The sequence below is a fragment of the Culex pipiens genome, chromosome 3 (assembly GCF_016801865.2).
Source record: "Culex pipiens pallens isolate TS chromosome 3, TS_CPP_V2, whole genome shotgun sequence".
NCBI lineage: Eukaryota > Metazoa > Arthropoda > Insecta > Diptera > Culicidae > Culex > Culex pipiens.
In genome coordinates, this window is record NC_068939.1 from 8,264,840 (window position 1) to 8,281,807 (window position 16,968).

A 16,968-nucleotide genomic window follows, 5' to 3' on the forward strand; every position below is an offset into this window, starting at 1 on the left:
TAAATTACTCATTTAAAACAACGAAAAGATGAATTGCGTAAAAATAACCATTTGTAAAAAAAATATACGTTTAAAATGACAAATAATGCCCTCGGTTGAGCTATGGCACAAGCTGGTCAAAATTCACTTGGAAGTGTTGCCATTTTTTGCGAAAAAAAAAAAGAAATTCTAAAATTGCGGAAAAATAATAAAAAATACCTTTTTGCAATTCCGTCGTGAAACTATTTACTTTTCCTGTCAGTCTTGAACGACGAAATAGCCTACTTTTCTGTACCAATAATAACAGAATCAAATAGCAACACTTTTCAAAATAAATGCTGAAAAGTTCTACTTTTCAGCACTGAAATGGGTGCTGAAAAGTTGAACTTTTCAGCACTTGTTTTGAAAAGTAACACTTTTCAACATTTTTTTTTATTTTAAAGATTTATTGACAAAATACATGAAAATTTGACTTAAAATTTCACTCAATGGTTGTTTTTCGGAATTGCAAAAAATGTTGTATGAAACTCGTTGCAAAACTTGTTTTTTTCAGCACTCATCGTATTTATCCAACTCGGTGAACCTCGTTGGATAAATGTACGACTCGTGCTGAAAAAATCCTCTTTTTACAACTTGTTGCATAAACTACTATTTTTTGCGTGAAATCAAATTTCAAAGTATTCAACAAAATTCTCAATATCGTGCACCGTTTTCAAGTTGCAGATTCAATACGTGTTTTTTTTACCTCTGGAAGTCATGGCCAAGCCACTTCAAAAATGTTTGCCTAAAAAAAAAAAAATCAGACAATTGGGTCCTAAATTCAAGCTAAAATTTGTGAGGTTATTGTTCACAACGATAAAGCATATTTTTCTGAGTACAACAACCCTATGTTCGATCGCAAAGCATTTAAAATGGAACGTTCCAAGGGGACCGTTGACCCATCGAAAAAATGTTGTCTCGTCATTTTTTTAATTGCATTTAGGGGAACTATACCCTTTCTCAGCCTATTTCTATTATCGGCCTATCAGCACTTCGATCATGAATTACAGCTTAAATAAAGTTTTTTTGACTGTTCCAAAGTAATAAATAGCTCAAATAAAAGTGAGCAAGCAACTCATCAGTGTTGATACATCTGAAAATGATGATTTAATAGCGGAAAACGGCAAAAGTGATGAGAATTGGTCGAACGGCTTAGTGTGATTAAAATGGGTATATTTCCCCTAAATGGAAAAAAGTGATCAGAAATGGTTTTCAATCGTGTTTTTCACAGTTGTACATACAAATTTGCATAGGGCTTTAGGACCAAATTTCCTATAATTTTGCTTTAAAGACATTGAAATTTGAACTAATGCAATGGTTGCAGTTAAAAATATGTAAATTTGGGAGGTGTTTTTCGGAATGTTGAGCTTTACCTTTTTATGATGTAATTTTACCTTAATTTAAATTCTAAACATTACACCAGAAATGTGGTAAAATTACACATTTTCAGAGGTAAAATAACGATTTTTTTTTTACATAAAATATGTGCCCTTTCCCAGATCTAATATTACCGTGATTTTTTACTATTTAGATACAGCTTCTGAAAGAGAAGAAAACAGGAACAATTAGTTCTACATAAAAAAGAGACGATATCGTTCGTATTTTCTGATCATTCGCCATTCGCAATTCGCAATTTTCAGTGTAAGAACGGGCCTTGACCGATCTTATGCACCAGGTTCCCGACGAACACGCACTGCCCTTACACCTACATCTCACCCTTGCTCTGAGTCAGTACGAGCAACACGCTAGAACACGCTTTGAGTGTTCGTGCCATTAAAGCATGAAATCTTTCCTAGTGTTGAGTCGTGTTTATATGTTGCTATTTCTTTTGTCGCGGTGTTTTGTTACAAGCATGTTATAAAAGTTTACAAAAAGTACAATAGTAATATTTGTATTAATCGTTTAACCATTCCATAAATTTAGTAAGGGCTCAAACCTCACTTGTTTGAAGAAAAGGGTGAAGATTGCAAACAATAGACAGTGAAAGAGAATATATTTTATTAAAAAAATAAGAATCAATAGTATGAGAATGATGAGCGTATTTTAAAGAATAAACATTAGAAGCTGCATGTAATAGATGTAAAATTAGACAGTAGTTAATAAATAGAGATAAAAAAACAATCTTAGATTATAGTAATGATAATGTATAAGACAGATAAAGAATAATTCAAATAACGAAATTCGCAATAAAATCAAAAAAGATTAGGCAAATGATAAATAGACTTGATATTACTAGTACATTAAGGAAAAGTATATTTTTAAGGAAAAAGCAAAGTTTGTTACAGCAGTATCAATTGGTAAAAAAGAGTGGAAAAGCTTTGAGAGATAAGAGAATCAAAAGTTAGTAAAATCAAAATCAAATGATGGATATTAAATAGAAGAATCAGTGAAGAAGTGGGAATCAGAAGAGCAAAATAAAAATAGGTGGTAGCTGAGAATGAAGAGAAGAAAAAACCCCGTTCTTCGATGTGTTAGGTACATCCACAGCAGTTGACTCAACATACTGCGAATCAAAACAATACCGTCTACAATCACAATTTTCTTCCCTTTCCCACATTGTCGCGCCCCTTGCTTTCAGCCGTCTCGACTCTGACCTGCGCTGGTCAAAGGTTTACGAGCCGTTTCCACAGGCCACCAGCCTACGGATGTAGTTAGTTGCGCTCCTTCCAGGATGTTCCTTACCTGGACGTCAACCGAAGAGCACGCAACAAGATCAGTGCCATTGCATGCTCTTAGGTATCAATCCTTGGCCTGCATATCGTATCGTATTTTCTGATCATTCAAACAAAACTTTTTTTCAAATTAACCCTCAACATGTGTCAAAACTAATGTTTTTGGGCTTACTAAAACATATCCTATATAAATGTTTTATTCCTGTTTCTTTCCACCGTGATTGTACCGTGAATTGTTTTAATCTGGCAAATTGATGCTTCCCGAGCTCTCATACAACCACTAGTTTAGTTTGGTGGTAGAAACTGTCACGAGGCGATACAGCAGCATAGCACAGCATATAAACATGTTATGTTCCCACGCAGCGTAGGCATGGTTTAACGGTACCTTTGAACGAGGGGTTTTCTTTAACTTGAAAAAAAATCCCATGTTTGCATAAATGTCTCATATTTGACAGAAAAAATGCAAACTGAAAGGAATTTTCAAAATTTCTTGGAGCAAAGTTGCCATTTTTTTTGGTCTGGACTTTCAGATTATTTAGACCTCAAAAGTGATGAAAATGCACATGGGACATTTACACGAACATGGACAGTGTTTGTTGTAAAATCATTTTTGGACCAATTTTTAGATCAAGTGGCAGGCACTTTAAAGGAAGACAAATTCAAAGGCCGGCAGCGAAATTATGGGAAAGTATAGTTTGTATCAGATTTCGATTTTGCTGTACAGATTATCAACATTTATTATTTCTTGATATATTGAATTGATATCTCTTCCCAGCCTTCCAGAAATGTCTTTAAAACATTATTTTCAGCAAAGTTTACTACACCTGACCAAGACTTGCTGTTAATTATTTTCAACAGAGATTCTTATCATCCAACCACTTGAAATCTAGCTGATAGTATGTTTGAGAGCTATATCATTTAGTTATTAGCAGCAGGGCTGCGGAGTCGGGTCATATTTCAAACGACTCCGACTCCGACTCCGGCTTTCTCAGATTAGCTGACTCCGACTCCGACTCCGGCTTTGAACAAATGGTTGGCTCCGACTCCGACTCCGACTCCGGCCTACCAACTCTAGCCGACTCCGACTCCGACTCCAGCTTTCAACAAATGGTTGACTCCGACTCCACATGTTTTTAAATGTTTCAAAAGTTAGTTAACTATTATTAGTTAATTATTTTTAGAGCATTGATAAATAGGATTATTTAAATACTCTCTAAGCGTCATGTTTTTCTCACGAAAAATAAGTTAAGTAAAAGTAAAATAAAGTGAATAAATGGAAAAAGTTTCTAGGTTACAATTCTTATACGTTATGGAAACAGAAATCAAAAAATATCTTCAGTTTTAGAGGCATTTTGAGAAGAACAGTTTTGTAAGTAAATTTTGGTTTACTTGCTTAACCTCAAATTTTAAAATATATTTTTCAAAGCTAATAAATTTAAATATTAAATTGTTATTTTTGAATGAATAACTAAAAGAAATCTGGCCTTAATGATCTATTGAACATTAAAATTCAATTTGCTCACTTTCAGGCTGACATTTGTAAGAAGCACAGTGACAGGCACCTTGTTTTTTAAATGACAATTTTAAACGAAACTTTTTTTTTGTTTTTTTGTTAAGACGTACATGGACATCACGCCATGGCTGAAGGAGATTATTATTGCAAATCAATGTATCTAAACAAATTCTTCGTGGAAAGGACGCTTAAGATGTCCTTTTCAAATATCTGTGACATGGAAAATATTTTAACCTGGAAATTTTTAATTTATTTTAATTTTAAAATTTTATATACTTTAAAAAGGAGGTGCACGATACTTCGTGAATCTTCACCTAAAACGAAGCTTTATGGATGATCTTGCGCCTCCATTAAAATATATGAAAAAAACTTAAAATATAATAAAAAACAAATAAAGTAAAATATTTTCTAGGTCACAAATATTTAATTTTTTAAGGTACATTGATTTGCAATGATTATCACCTTCCGTCATATTGGCGTAAGACATACAGTATGAGAAAATTCGTACCAGTTGATAATATTTTGATTCTGTGTTTTTTATTTATAATATTTGAAAAATAAATTAAAATCCTATATTTTGTTCTATACATTTTTTTATTAGTTCATTTTTGTACTGAATTCTTGAGATTTGTTCAACGATAATTTGCAACGATATCAAAATAGTTTACCTAAAATCAACATCAACATCAACAATCAATTATTATTTCATTGTACTCAGTTATAAACAAAATGCGCATGTTGAGTTCCAAGTAAGAGATTGTTATTATCGTTGATTATTTGTTACAAAAGTTAAATTGTCAGTGACTCTTTTTCGATCTGTAAAAACAGTGATTACTATTTATAATCTTTTCATGTACCTCGTAATTTTTTCCTAAAAAACAAGCCTTACCCGACAAACTTCATTCTGCCTTTTATTCGTTTGTTGACGTTTTTAACTTTTTTGCTTCTTCAGCCTTCTGTGATCTAAATTTGATTTTACGTAACTTATTTCATACAATTTACCGATGCTCCGGAATCGGTTCCAGAGTGGCCAAAGTGTCAATTAGTTAGTGTATAAACCTTCCTTGAACTTATACGAACCCAACGCAACAAAAAGCGCCTCGATCCGATGCTCCTTATTGAACTAATTCGCGTTCGAACAAAACCGTCGAATTTTTTTATATATATAGATGATTTAGCTTAAAACCTCTAAGACATTCGCTATCGGGGTAAAAGATGACTTTGTGTGTACTTTTTTCAGAAATAACTGGATGAAATTTGGTCAAATTTGAATTGAAAGGGAACATAAATATAGTCTGACTACATAACCAATATTTTTTTATTATTTTTTATACTACATACTTGGGTAAGAGGTTATCATATAGTGATTATAGTGTAATAACACAATTAGAGCTTTTCAATCACAATAAAAAGCTTCAAATACATAATGGCATCTGATAAATCAATTAAAAATATAAGTTGTTTTGTAAATTAAGCTGTTATTTAGGAAATACTGAAAAATAAAAAAAAACATATTTTTTGTTGAATTTAAGATAACTCCGGCTCCGACTCCGACTCCGGGTTATCAGAAATCTTCGGCTCCGACTCCGACTCCAGCTCATAAAATTTAGCCGACTCCGGCTCCGACTCCGACTCCAGCTGTTCGAGTTTTGACGACTCCGACTCCGACTCCAGGTCCTCAAAAAGACCCGACTCCACCGACTCCGGCTCCGGCTCCGACTCCGACTCCACAGCCCTGATTAGCAGACACCTAGAACTTGCACAACTAGCTCAATTGGGAGTGAAAAAGTAGGTTTCCAGCACGTATTAAATGATATAATTTTTCAAACACATTTCTTCACATCAGAGTCCTCAACAAAATGGAAAAGCCCGTCGAAAAGCGCACTCTGAAAGTAACCATAATTTGGGAGAAAAATCGTCGCGACCATTTAGTCATCGCGTGCGGCGATCAATTTTTCACGCTGTTCGCCAACCTGGAGCAGGAACTGCTGGAACGCTTCCCGGAGCTGATTCGCTGCGTGGGCAGAAGGTACTTCTACACGGACGAACACGGCGACGAGATAACGCTGCTCACGGCAAAGGATTTGCAGAACTTCCGGATTTCTTGGGCAGCCCAGTTTGGGCGGATATTTGTGAGGGCGCGTCCGGAAGCTTCTCCATCGTGGTTATCCATCGCAGTGGGTTTGTTCTTTCTGATTTGGAAGTGCATTGGGGTGGTGTTTACTGCGTTGGCAGTTTTTGTTTGGATTTTGGACAGGACAATTGGTGTGAAATAAAGTGATTTAGGCAATTGATGTTAACATATTTGTGTAATAATAAATCTAACCAACAAATTATTCAGACATCTTTTTAAATTCGACGAAAATCTTTAAATTGATCCGTTCACATAATCTTCTCTGCGACAAACACAACAGAGTAGGGCTGGCCGCATCTGTGTTAGATTCGATCCAGTTAAAGAGAGATCAAGCAGAAGAGCATAAAATAAATGAGAGAGACACTCTCTTTCATTTGTATGTCTCTCTTTCTCTTAGCAATTGCTGCAGACATTTATAAAAAATCTGGGAGCACTGCGTCATTGTTATAATTTTAAAATGGAATGTGATATTTCGAAATAATTTTAACTCGCGCTAAATTCATTTTGTAATAATTACATTATAAAAATGCTTGTTTTATTATTAAGTTATTCTTACTTCTGTCCACTCACTTTCTCCGGCATCTATATTTCAGCAAATCTAACATTTCACCTTTCGACCTTTTTTTTCGCATCCCAACTTTTCTACATTTTTTCACCTTCAAGGAAACTAATAAAGCGGAAATTGATAATTAAAAAAACATGAGTGTCAAATCTGCAACCGTACTTTTGGCACGTTGCCACCGTGTAATTGAGATAGTTCGTCATCACCGTTTTTTTGTCTCACTTTTTCGTATAGTAATTAATGTAAAATAGTACAATATAATCGTATAAATGGGTGCACCTTGTTTTTTTGTTGTTGTCGCGACAGCGTGCAGTGAAAATAATTTACAAAGTGGTCTAAATAATTTTTCGAGCAATTATACGCGATTTTTTGAGGGGTGTTCACTGTGTATTTTTAAACTTTTTGTTTTTGCTTCTTCGCCAATAAATATTGTATAGGTAAATTCATCTAGTGGGAATTTCCTCTCTCTCTATTTCGCTTTCTCTCTTCTACAAATCTACAATCTCTCTCTCACAATTTTTCTTACACTCTCTTTCTCTTTTTCTCTCTCTGCAAAAGTTATCAACAATATGCCGATGCTTTTCGGTCCGTGGCACGCCTTTCGGAATATTTTTGTTTAAATTTTAAATTATTGTATGTTTGTTTTTTTTCCTCATTTTGCCTCCACTCGTCGCTGTCCTCGTTTTTAAAATATAGTACAATTACACTTATAAATGTGCTAAAAGTGTGTGTAAGTTTCGTTTTGTTTAAAATTTTGATCAAACCGAATCCGTTCGTACCGTTTCTTTTGCCCAAAAAACACAGAATCACTCAAAAAACGAGACACAGAAAAATCGATGACTTTTATACGCTTAAAACGTTTGACTTACTTGTTTTTTTGTTGCCTTCTATTCAAATACTTTAAATGTACACGATTTTTTTTTAACTAGCACGGTAAATGTGAATGTTTGCGTGTGAAGTTTTGATGGAGAGCGGTTTTTTTTTAATAAAATGGAAATTGACGTCATGGAAATGTTTTAATTTGCAAAATGAGTTTTTTTTTCGATTTTGAGATCAAAATAACTAATACTTGAGTAAAACTCAAAAAAAAAAAATGCTTCCTTAAAATATCTTCTTGCAAATTTCTAGAATTTTCTAGTTAAAAAATATGTAGTTGTTTAGCCAAATGGGCAACGGCGCAGATTCAATAAGCGACAGGTCGCGCGATCGAATCCCACTGGCGTCAAGTTTTTTTTCGTCGCATTTGGAATTTGAGGAAGCAATCCTTGTCAAGTTTATCTCATTGGTTGAAAAAAAGAAATTTCCGGAAACAAAAAAAAAACATGAAAAAAATACTGTTAAGGAACGAAAATTCAAACCAAATACGAACATGAAAAAAGACTCTTCGCTTTAAATATATTTAAGGACTAATTCGATCGCGTCACAGTTGGGACACTTTCGACCAAATCGACTCAATTTCTTGACGCAAAGCGGACAACAATTGGCTGATGAATTTCTGATTTTTTTTTCAAAGATTATAAATACTAAAAATGCTGCCGATTTCGTCGAAATTTTCAGCCGATTTGGTCTCGTCGACGAATTTGGGGAGTATTTTATACTGTTTTTACTGGAAATCAAGCGGGGCAGTGATACTGTACACACACACATACATACATACGGGTTAAGGTTAGCCTTAGGTCGAAGAATTCACTAATACTTAAATTCGGGATGTTAGGATAAGGACAGAGTGTGTGCGAGAGAGAATGGGTGAGCAGGGGGTTGGCCCAGTCGTGCTTGCAGAATTTCCTCTCTCCGAGAGAGAGAGTCGCGCTCATTTTTTCGCTCTCTCACTCTCAAGAGAGTGAGAGAACATCGTCCAGTGCTGCCAGTTTCTTTTTTTCTGCGAGTACGACGAACTACCCACCAAATACGTATGCGATGATGAAGATGAGAGTCTCTGTCTCTAAATTAATGCTCTCTCTCTTGTGTGTGTAATGCTGCTTGGCTTGGCGCTTTCACTAGGCTTCTTTCTAGCTTGTTTATTTTTAACCTCTACTTGCTCTAACCACCATCCTTTTCGCCGCAATTGTCGCTAGTTTTAAATACACTTTTTAATAGTACAGACTATCGCAACTAGAGTCATTGTTTAATGCTGTTACTTGTTTCTACCCTTCCTAGCGTTTGCTCCACTTTCTTTGTGTATGAAATTTAATTTGACCATTTTACCTCATTTAAAATTTTCCTTGATTTTTCTTATTTGTGTGTTTGTTTGTTTCGTTTAATCCCTGCGCTCTTCTCCCACACAGTGACAACAGAAAAAATGGCAGCTTATCAGTTGTTAGGTTGTTGTTGGTTTTTTTAGCACAGTTTAACCTGCTCACTTCCTGTTTTTTTGTGTTTCCGTATTTAATCCGAGCATACAGTTTTTTTTAATGCGCGTGTAAAGCGAGCTTCAAAAAATTAAGGAAATGCAGCCAAAACTTAAATACAAAACTCGGTGGCTTAATCTCACTGGTTTGTTTTATTTTCTGTTTGCGAAACAAGAAATAATCTCACGTGTGTTTTGTTAGCAGAGCTTTTGTTTTGATACTTGCGTTTTGTTGGTTTGTGTAAAAAGTTCTCGGATTCTCCTACCCCCCCAAAAAAAAAGCAGCCTTCGAAAGCTCTCTCGTTGAACTCGGTGTGTGGAAGATTTGTCTCCTGAGCTGATGAAGCTTTTTTTAATGCAAATCTTGGCCGTGCGGCTTCTTGGTCGCAAGTGTGTGTTTATTTGTTGATTTTGTGAAGTTTGATTTAAGAAGGGAAGGTTGTTTTTAACGAGGATTTTAAAATATTTATACAAATAAAAAAAAACAACTAAAATAGTTGACTTTACGCTTTGAAAAAACTCTTATAAAAAAACGTGAAAAAACTGAAATCTGTGTCATGCTCTACCAAAAAAAAAAACTTCTCTGTTGATATTGTTTACAAGTGGAAATTACCAAGACGAAAAAAAAACTCACGATACAAGACAGTAAGCAAGAGAGTAGCTCTCACTGAGTTCGTTCCGTTTTTAACGCTTTATAAGGGTTTGCTCTCTTTCCAGTTGCTCTCTACCAAAAAAGGTTTCAAAAATTCTGACAAAACGACGAAATAAACATTAAAATTTATCTCTTCTCGGCGATGTTCAACAAAAATCCAAGCATTGTTACAAAATATGAGAACTTGCCTAATACATTTGACAAATCGGAACGACGAAGGCTTGCTTTGGATCAAACAGAAATGAAGCAAATAAAACAAGAGAGATTGAGATAAGGAGAGTTGCTCTCTCGCTCACTGTCTGTCTCACACCGGCCAGTGCCGAGGGACAAAACTTTGAAAACTATTTGCATCGGCCTAAGGCGATTGAAAATTATTATTAAAAATCTTAAGACACCGAATAAGTCAAAAAAAAAATCTTTTAAAGTACAGAATAATTACACAAATTCTTAAAATTCTTAAATTCCTAAATTCTTAAGATTCTAAACATTCTTAAAAATTTTAAAAATTCTTAAAATTCTTAAAACATTTAAAATTCTTAAAATTCTTAAAATTCTTAAAATTTTTAAAATTCTTATAATTCTTAAAATTCTTAAAATTCTTAAAACTCTTAAAATTCTTAAAAATTCTTAAAATTCTTAAAATTCTTAAAATTCTTAAAATTCTTAAAATTCTAAAAATTCTAAAAATTCTAAAAACTCTAAAAATTCTAAAAATTCTTAAAATTCTTAAAATTCTTAAAATTATTAAAATCCTTAAAATTCTTAAAATTCTTAAAATTCTAAAAATTCTAAAAATTCATAAAATTCTTAAAATTCTTAAAATTCTTAAAATTCTTAAAATTCTTAAAATTCTTAAAATTCTTAAAATTCTTAAAATTCTTAAAATTCTTAAAATTCTTAAAATTTTTAAAATTCTTAAAATTCTTAACATTCTTAAAATTCTTAAAATTCTTAAAATTCTTAAAATTCTTAAAATTCTTAAAATTCTTAAAATTCTTAAAATTCTTAAAATTCTTAAAATTCTTAAAATTCTTAAAATTCTTAAAATTCTTAAAATTCTTAAAATTCTTAAAATTCTTAAAATTCTTAAAATTCTTAAAATTCTTAAAATTCTTAAAATTCTTAAAATTCTTAAAATTCTTAAAATTCTTAAAATTCTTAAAATTCTTAAAATTCTTAAAATTCTTAAAATTCTTAAAATTCTTAAAATTCTTAAAATTCTTAAAATTCTTAAAATTCTTAAAATTCTTAAAATTCTTAAAATTCTTAAAATTCTTAAAATTCTTAAAATTCTTAAAATTCTTAAAATTCTTAAAATTCTTAAAATTCTTAAAATTCTTAAAATTCTTAAAATTCTTAAAATTCTTAAAATTCTTAAAATTCTTAAAATTCTTAAAATTCTTAAAATTCTTAAAATTCTTAAAATTCTTAAAATTCTTAAAATTTTTAAAATTTTTAAAATTCTTAAAATTCTTAACATTCTTAAAATTCTTAAAATACTTAAAAGTCTTAAAATTCTTAAAATTATTAAAATACATAAAAAACTTAAAATTCTAAAAATTCTTAAGATTCTTAAATTCTCAATATTCTTAAAATTCTTAAGATTCTTAAAATTCTTAAAAAAAATAAAAATTCTAAAAAATTCTAAAATTTCTAAAAATTCTGAAAATTTAAAAAAAATTCAAAAAAAAATTACAGATTCTAAAAATTCTAAAAACTTTAAAAATTCTAAAAATTCTTAAAGTTCTTAAAACTCTTCAGATTATTCGCTCTACAGCATTGTCTTGGCGTTCTCGATTGCGAGATTTCTACTCGAAACTAGGTGTCCGAAGGCTTGATTGTTGAGGCAATTGCAAACCTCTTTTTACACCTTAGCTTCCATCCACCCCGGGATTCGAACTGACGACCTTTGGATTATTAGTCCAACTGCCTACCAGCGACTCCACCGAGGCAGGACCCAGGGAGACGACTCCTACACCTGGACTGAGCTAACTACCTAACCTTTTTTTTTAAGGTTAGTCCGGGGCCAACATTCACTTCCCGTCCGACGGAAGGCGTGATCAGACAAATCTCGTCTCGAAAAATGCCACCGGGACCGTCTGGGATCGAACCCAGGCCGACTGGGTGAGAGGCAATCACGCTTACCCCTACACCACGGTCCCAGGTAAAAACTTAAAACTCTTAAGATTCTTAAAATTCATAAAATTCATAAAATTCATAAAATTCATAACATTCATAAAATTTTTAAAATTCTTTAAAAAAAATAAAATTCATTTTTTTTTAAATTTAAACAATTTAAAAATTACAAAAAAAATTAAAAATTCTAAAAACTTTAAAGATTTGAAAAAATCTTAAAATCATAAAAATTCTAAAGAAAATAAAATTTTAAAATTTTAAAAATTCTTAAATTCTTAAAATTCTAAAGATTCTAAAAAACATTAAAAATTCAAAAAATTCTAATTATTCTTAAAATTCTTAAAATTCTTAAAATTTTAAAAATTCTTGAAATCTAAAAAAAATAAATTCTTAAAAAAATTATAAATTTTGAATTATAAAAATTTCAAAAATTAAAATAAAAATCTTTAAATTCCTAATTTTTTGATTTTTTTTAAATTCTAAAACTTCCTAAATTTCTTAAAATTTATGAAATTCTCAAAATTCTTAATTCTTCTGTTTTGTATGACCAGCCTGCTGTATGAATAGAACTAATGATGCAGAGTGGCTTCTGTAGAGCTGGGAAATGCAAGTAGTTTCATTCAAATAATTTATAAGTGCATTAAAATCAAATTAAAATTTCAAATTAAAATTCGATTCGACATAATAAAAAAAATCCAAAAATCGAAAATTTTAGGAATAAATTGCTCGATTGCTAAAAGAATGACTCTAGATCGGAAATCAATCTTTTATTTCCAGGTTTTGAAAACTTCTGAATATAAAAAAAGTTAATCCTTTTTTTGGGGAAAAGATGACGCCATTTACAAGTTCACAAATCATAGTAAAAGTTTTTAATTATGATAAAGCGGCTTCCATTTGTTTTGATTTTTATTTTAGGAGTTAGTTAGATTTATTGAGTATTTCCACTTGATATAAAGTAGTAAAACCATAGTAAATCATAAAACAAAACCATCATCACAGAAAAAAAGGTTAAAACTACATCAAAAACAACCTCCGATGAAAACAACCTTCATCCCTCCACAATCACTTCCAGAACGACCTTACCTTTGCCAACAATAACCGCCTATCGACGATCTTGACTCCCCCCCCAACAAAAGATCCAACGTTATTTACAAGCAACCCCCCCTCCATAAGATCCTATCACATTGCCACCAACCCCCCCCCCCCCCCTTACCCCTCACCCCCTTCTCACTTGGCCACGATGGTCGCCGAGCTGTTTTCGATAATCTCCCCGGTTCCGTTGCTCCCGCCGTGGTGGTGGTGATGGTGCAGCAAACTCTCGTCCAGCTTGTCCAGCAGATTCCTTTCCTTGCCCTCGGCCGCCGCCGCGTCCTTCTGCTTCGTTGGCGTCACCGGCGGTTCCGCGCTCTTTTTACTCTCCGTCTTGTTCCGGCGGAAAAAGTTGAGGCCACTCTTTTTGCTGCTGCTTTTGACCGGCGTGTCCGGCTGGGCGTCCACCTGGTCACCCGAACTGCTGCCGCCGCTGCTGCTGCTGTTGGCGTGGTCCTTGTCGGCGGATTTCTCCGATGACGACGACGACTTGGAAGAGCGGAACATGGGGAAGAAATGGCTCGTGTTTTTCGACTCCTTCTGGGGCGTCGCGGGCGAGGGCGTCGTCGTCACGGTCGTCGGACTGACCGGCGTCGTTGACGTCGTCGTTGTTGGCGAAGTGGGCGAGGTGGAGGAAGTAGAGTTGCCTTGCTGCGGGGCGGAAGCGGCAGCGGAGGCGGCTGGCACTGGGTTAGATTCCGGGTTGGTTGTTGTTGAGGAGGAGGACGACGGGGACGTGGCCGGCGTGGACTCGGCGGAACCCGACGGACTCGTGGTCGTAGTTGGCAGTGTGAGACCGTTCGTTTTGGTCGCTGGGGCGAGCTTCAGCGCGTCCGCTTCCTGGCACAGTTCTTCGAGCTGCTGGTCGCTCACGCCGCAGTCCGGCACGTCCGGACTGTCTGAGGAGTTGACGTCGTTAGTAATTGCACTTTGCGGTTGCTGTTGTTGGTGATGGTTTTGAGGCTGTTGCTGATGATACTGAAACGGTTCTCCACCGTAATGCTGATTTTGCTGCTGCTGCTGCTGCTGATACTGTTGCTGATGTTGATGTGGAAAATGCTGCTGATGATGGTACTGCTGCTGTTGCTGGTGTTGAGATTGCTCGTACGAGGGCGCCGTCTCCGGGCCAAACTCGGTGTACACGACTAGATTCTCGGGCGGGCCGCTGTCGACGCGTCCCTTGTCGCGGCACGCCTGGACCGCGCTCCAGACGTCCTTGAGCTCGCCGGACAGGTCGCGGTCCTTGAGGATTTCCGGTTTTCTAGAAAAGGTAAGAGTTAGTTATTACAAATGCTTATTTTTTTAAAAATTGTTTGTTTTATAGAAATAGCTGAAAAATGGCAACATAAGATGCTCGTCAAAAGATGGCGCTGTAATATCACTACAACTTGCATGCAAGTTTTACATTCAATAAATGCTTGGCACTAGTAACTTTTGAGTCGGAGGAACACGGTCAAAAATTGTCACTTTAATTTTTTTTAATTCCTAAAAAAATTAAAAAATCTGAAAAAGTTTAAAGTTTTCCAATTAAAAAAATCTAAAAAAATCAAAAACTCTAAAAATTGTAAAAAAATTGAAATTAAAAAAAATTTCTCAAAATTCTAAATAATCTAAATTTCAATTTTCAATTCGGGTTTATTTGTGAATAATCAAGTTACAATGAGATCATTTAGATACATAACAGAGTTTTGGTGTTCCTTACAGCTGTGTTTTACATCGTAATTCAATCGAAAGCATTAATACTTATAATTATTTAATAGACAAGAGTAAAAATTCTAAAAATTCTAAAAATTCTAAAAGTTCTAAAAATTCTTAAAATTCTTAAAATTCTTAAAATTTTTAAAATTCTTCAAATTCTTAAAGCTTTGAAAACTATAAAAAAAAATTTAAAATTTTTAGAATTTTAATTTTTTAAAATTTTTTTTTAAATTTTTTTGAAAATCTTAAAAATCTTAAATTTCTTAAAATTCTTAAAATTCTTAAAATTCTTAAAATTCTTAAAATTCTTAAAATTCTTAAAATTCTTAAAATTCTTAAAATTCTTAAAATTCTTAAAATTCTTAAAATTCTTAAAATTCTTAAAATTCTTAAAATTCTTAAACTTCTTAAAAATCGTGAAATTTTAAAAATTCTTAAAATTCTTAAAATTCTTCAAATTCTTAAAATTCTTAAAATTTTTAAAATTCTTAAAATTTTTAAAATTCTTAAAATTCTTAAAATTCTTAAAATTCTTAAAATTCTTAAAATTCTTAAAATTCTTAAAATTCTTAAAATTCTTAAAATTCTTAAAATTCTTAAAATTCTTAAAATTCTTAAAATTCTTAAAATTCTTAAAATTCTTAAAATTCTTAACATTCTTAAAATTCTTAAAATTCTTAAAATTCTTAAAAATCTTAAAATTCTTAAAATTCTTAAAACTCTTAAAATTTTTAAAATTTTTGAAATTCTTAAAATTCTTAAAATTTTAAGAATTTTTCAAATTTTAAGAATTCTTCAAATTTTAAGAATTCTTCAAATTTTAAAAATTGTTGAATGGTAATAATTGTAAAAATTGCAGGTTTTAAAAATTGTAAAAAAAATAATAATTTTAAAATTGTAAAAATTGCAATTTTTTTTAATTGTAAGAGTTGCAAAAATTGTAAAAATTGTAAAAATTGTAAAAATTGTAAAAATTGTAAAAATTGTAAACATTGTAAAAATTGTAAAAATTGTAAAAATTGTAAAAATTGTAAAAATTGTAAAAATTGTAAAAATTGTAAAAATTGTAAAAATTGTAAAAATTGTAAAAATTGTAAAAATTGTAAAAATTGTAAAAATTGTAAAAATTGTAAAAATTGTAAAAATTGTAAAAATTGTAAAAATTGTAAAAATTGTAAAAATCGTAAAAATTTAAAAAAATTTTTAAAAAATGTAAAAATTGTAAAAATTGTAAAAATTGTAAAAATGTAAAATTTGTAAAAATTGTAAAAATTGTAAAAATTGTAAAAATTGTAAAAATTGTAAAAATTGTAAAAATTGTAAAAATTGTAAAAATTGTAAAAATTGTAAAAATTGTAAAAATTGTAAAAATTGTAAAAATTGTAAAAATTTATAAATTGTAAAACTTGTAAAAATCCTAAAAATTGTAAAAATTGTAAAAATTGTTAAAAATTGTAAAAATTGTAAAAATTGTAAAAATTGTAAAAATTGTAAAAATTGTAAAAATTGTAAAAATTGTAAAAATTGTAAAAATTGTAAAAATTGTAAAAATTGTAAAAATTGTAAAAATTGTAAAAATTGTAAAAATTGTAAAAATTGTAAAAATTGTAAAAATTGATAAATTGTAAAAATTGATAAATTGTAAAAATTGTAAAAATTTAAAAAAACAGTAACAATTGTAAAAGTTTTAAAAATTGTAAAAGAAGTAAAAATTTTAAAATTGTAAAAGTTGTAAACTTAGCAAAAATTGATTTTTTTTTAAATTTTAAAAATTATAAAAATAGTAAAAATTGTAAAAATTGAAAAAATTGTAAAAATAGTTAAAATTGCAAAAATTGTAAAAATTGAAAAAATTGTAAAAATTGTAAAAATTGTAAAAAATTATAAATTGTAAAACTTGTGAAAATCGTAAAAAATTTAGAAATTGTGAAAATTGTAGAAATTGAAAAAAATGCACAAAATGTAAAAAAATATTAAAACTAAAAAAAAATTAAATTCTTCAAATTTCCTTAAAATTTTAAAATACAAAATATTCAATCTAATAAAAAAATCTCAAGAACAAACTTTATTCAAATTTTTAAAGTATCTTGATTTGATTTTTTTTAATTTGTTTTTTTTCAATTTCAGAACTTGAGATTTTTTTAATG

General features: G+C 31.3%; 2 protein-coding genes across 2 annotated transcripts in view; one reads left to right on the top strand and one right to left on the bottom strand.

Annotated features, from left to right (window-relative positions):
* LOC120426768 (AT-rich binding protein-like) overlaps positions 1-16,968 on the bottom strand; it is a 43,121-nt gene that overhangs the window by 14,674 nt on the left and 11,479 nt on the right. Inside the window, exon 4 of the mRNA XM_039591545.2 lies at positions 13,248-14,384. Coding sequence (XP_039447479.1) covers positions 13,262-14,384 — 1,123 coding nt within the window. The 3' untranslated portion in view covers positions 13,248-13,261. The remainder of the gene's footprint in view (positions 1-13,247; positions 14,385-16,968) is intronic.
* On the top strand, positions 5,666-6,511 carry LOC120426792 (uncharacterized). The gene is made up of 2 exons (XM_039591571.2): positions 5,666-5,991; positions 6,050-6,511. Exon 2 carries the CDS (start codon positions 6,063-6,065, stop codon positions 6,477-6,479), a length of 417 nt encoding a protein of 138 aa, XP_039447505.1. The 5' UTR covers positions 5,666-5,991; positions 6,050-6,062; the 3' UTR covers positions 6,480-6,511.

What these genes read in the sequence shown, in the direction of transcription:
- LOC120426792 (XM_039591571.2), top strand. Translation starts at nt 6,063, where the DNA reads ATGGAAAAGCCCGTCGAAAAGCGCACTCTGAAAGTAACCATAATTTGG.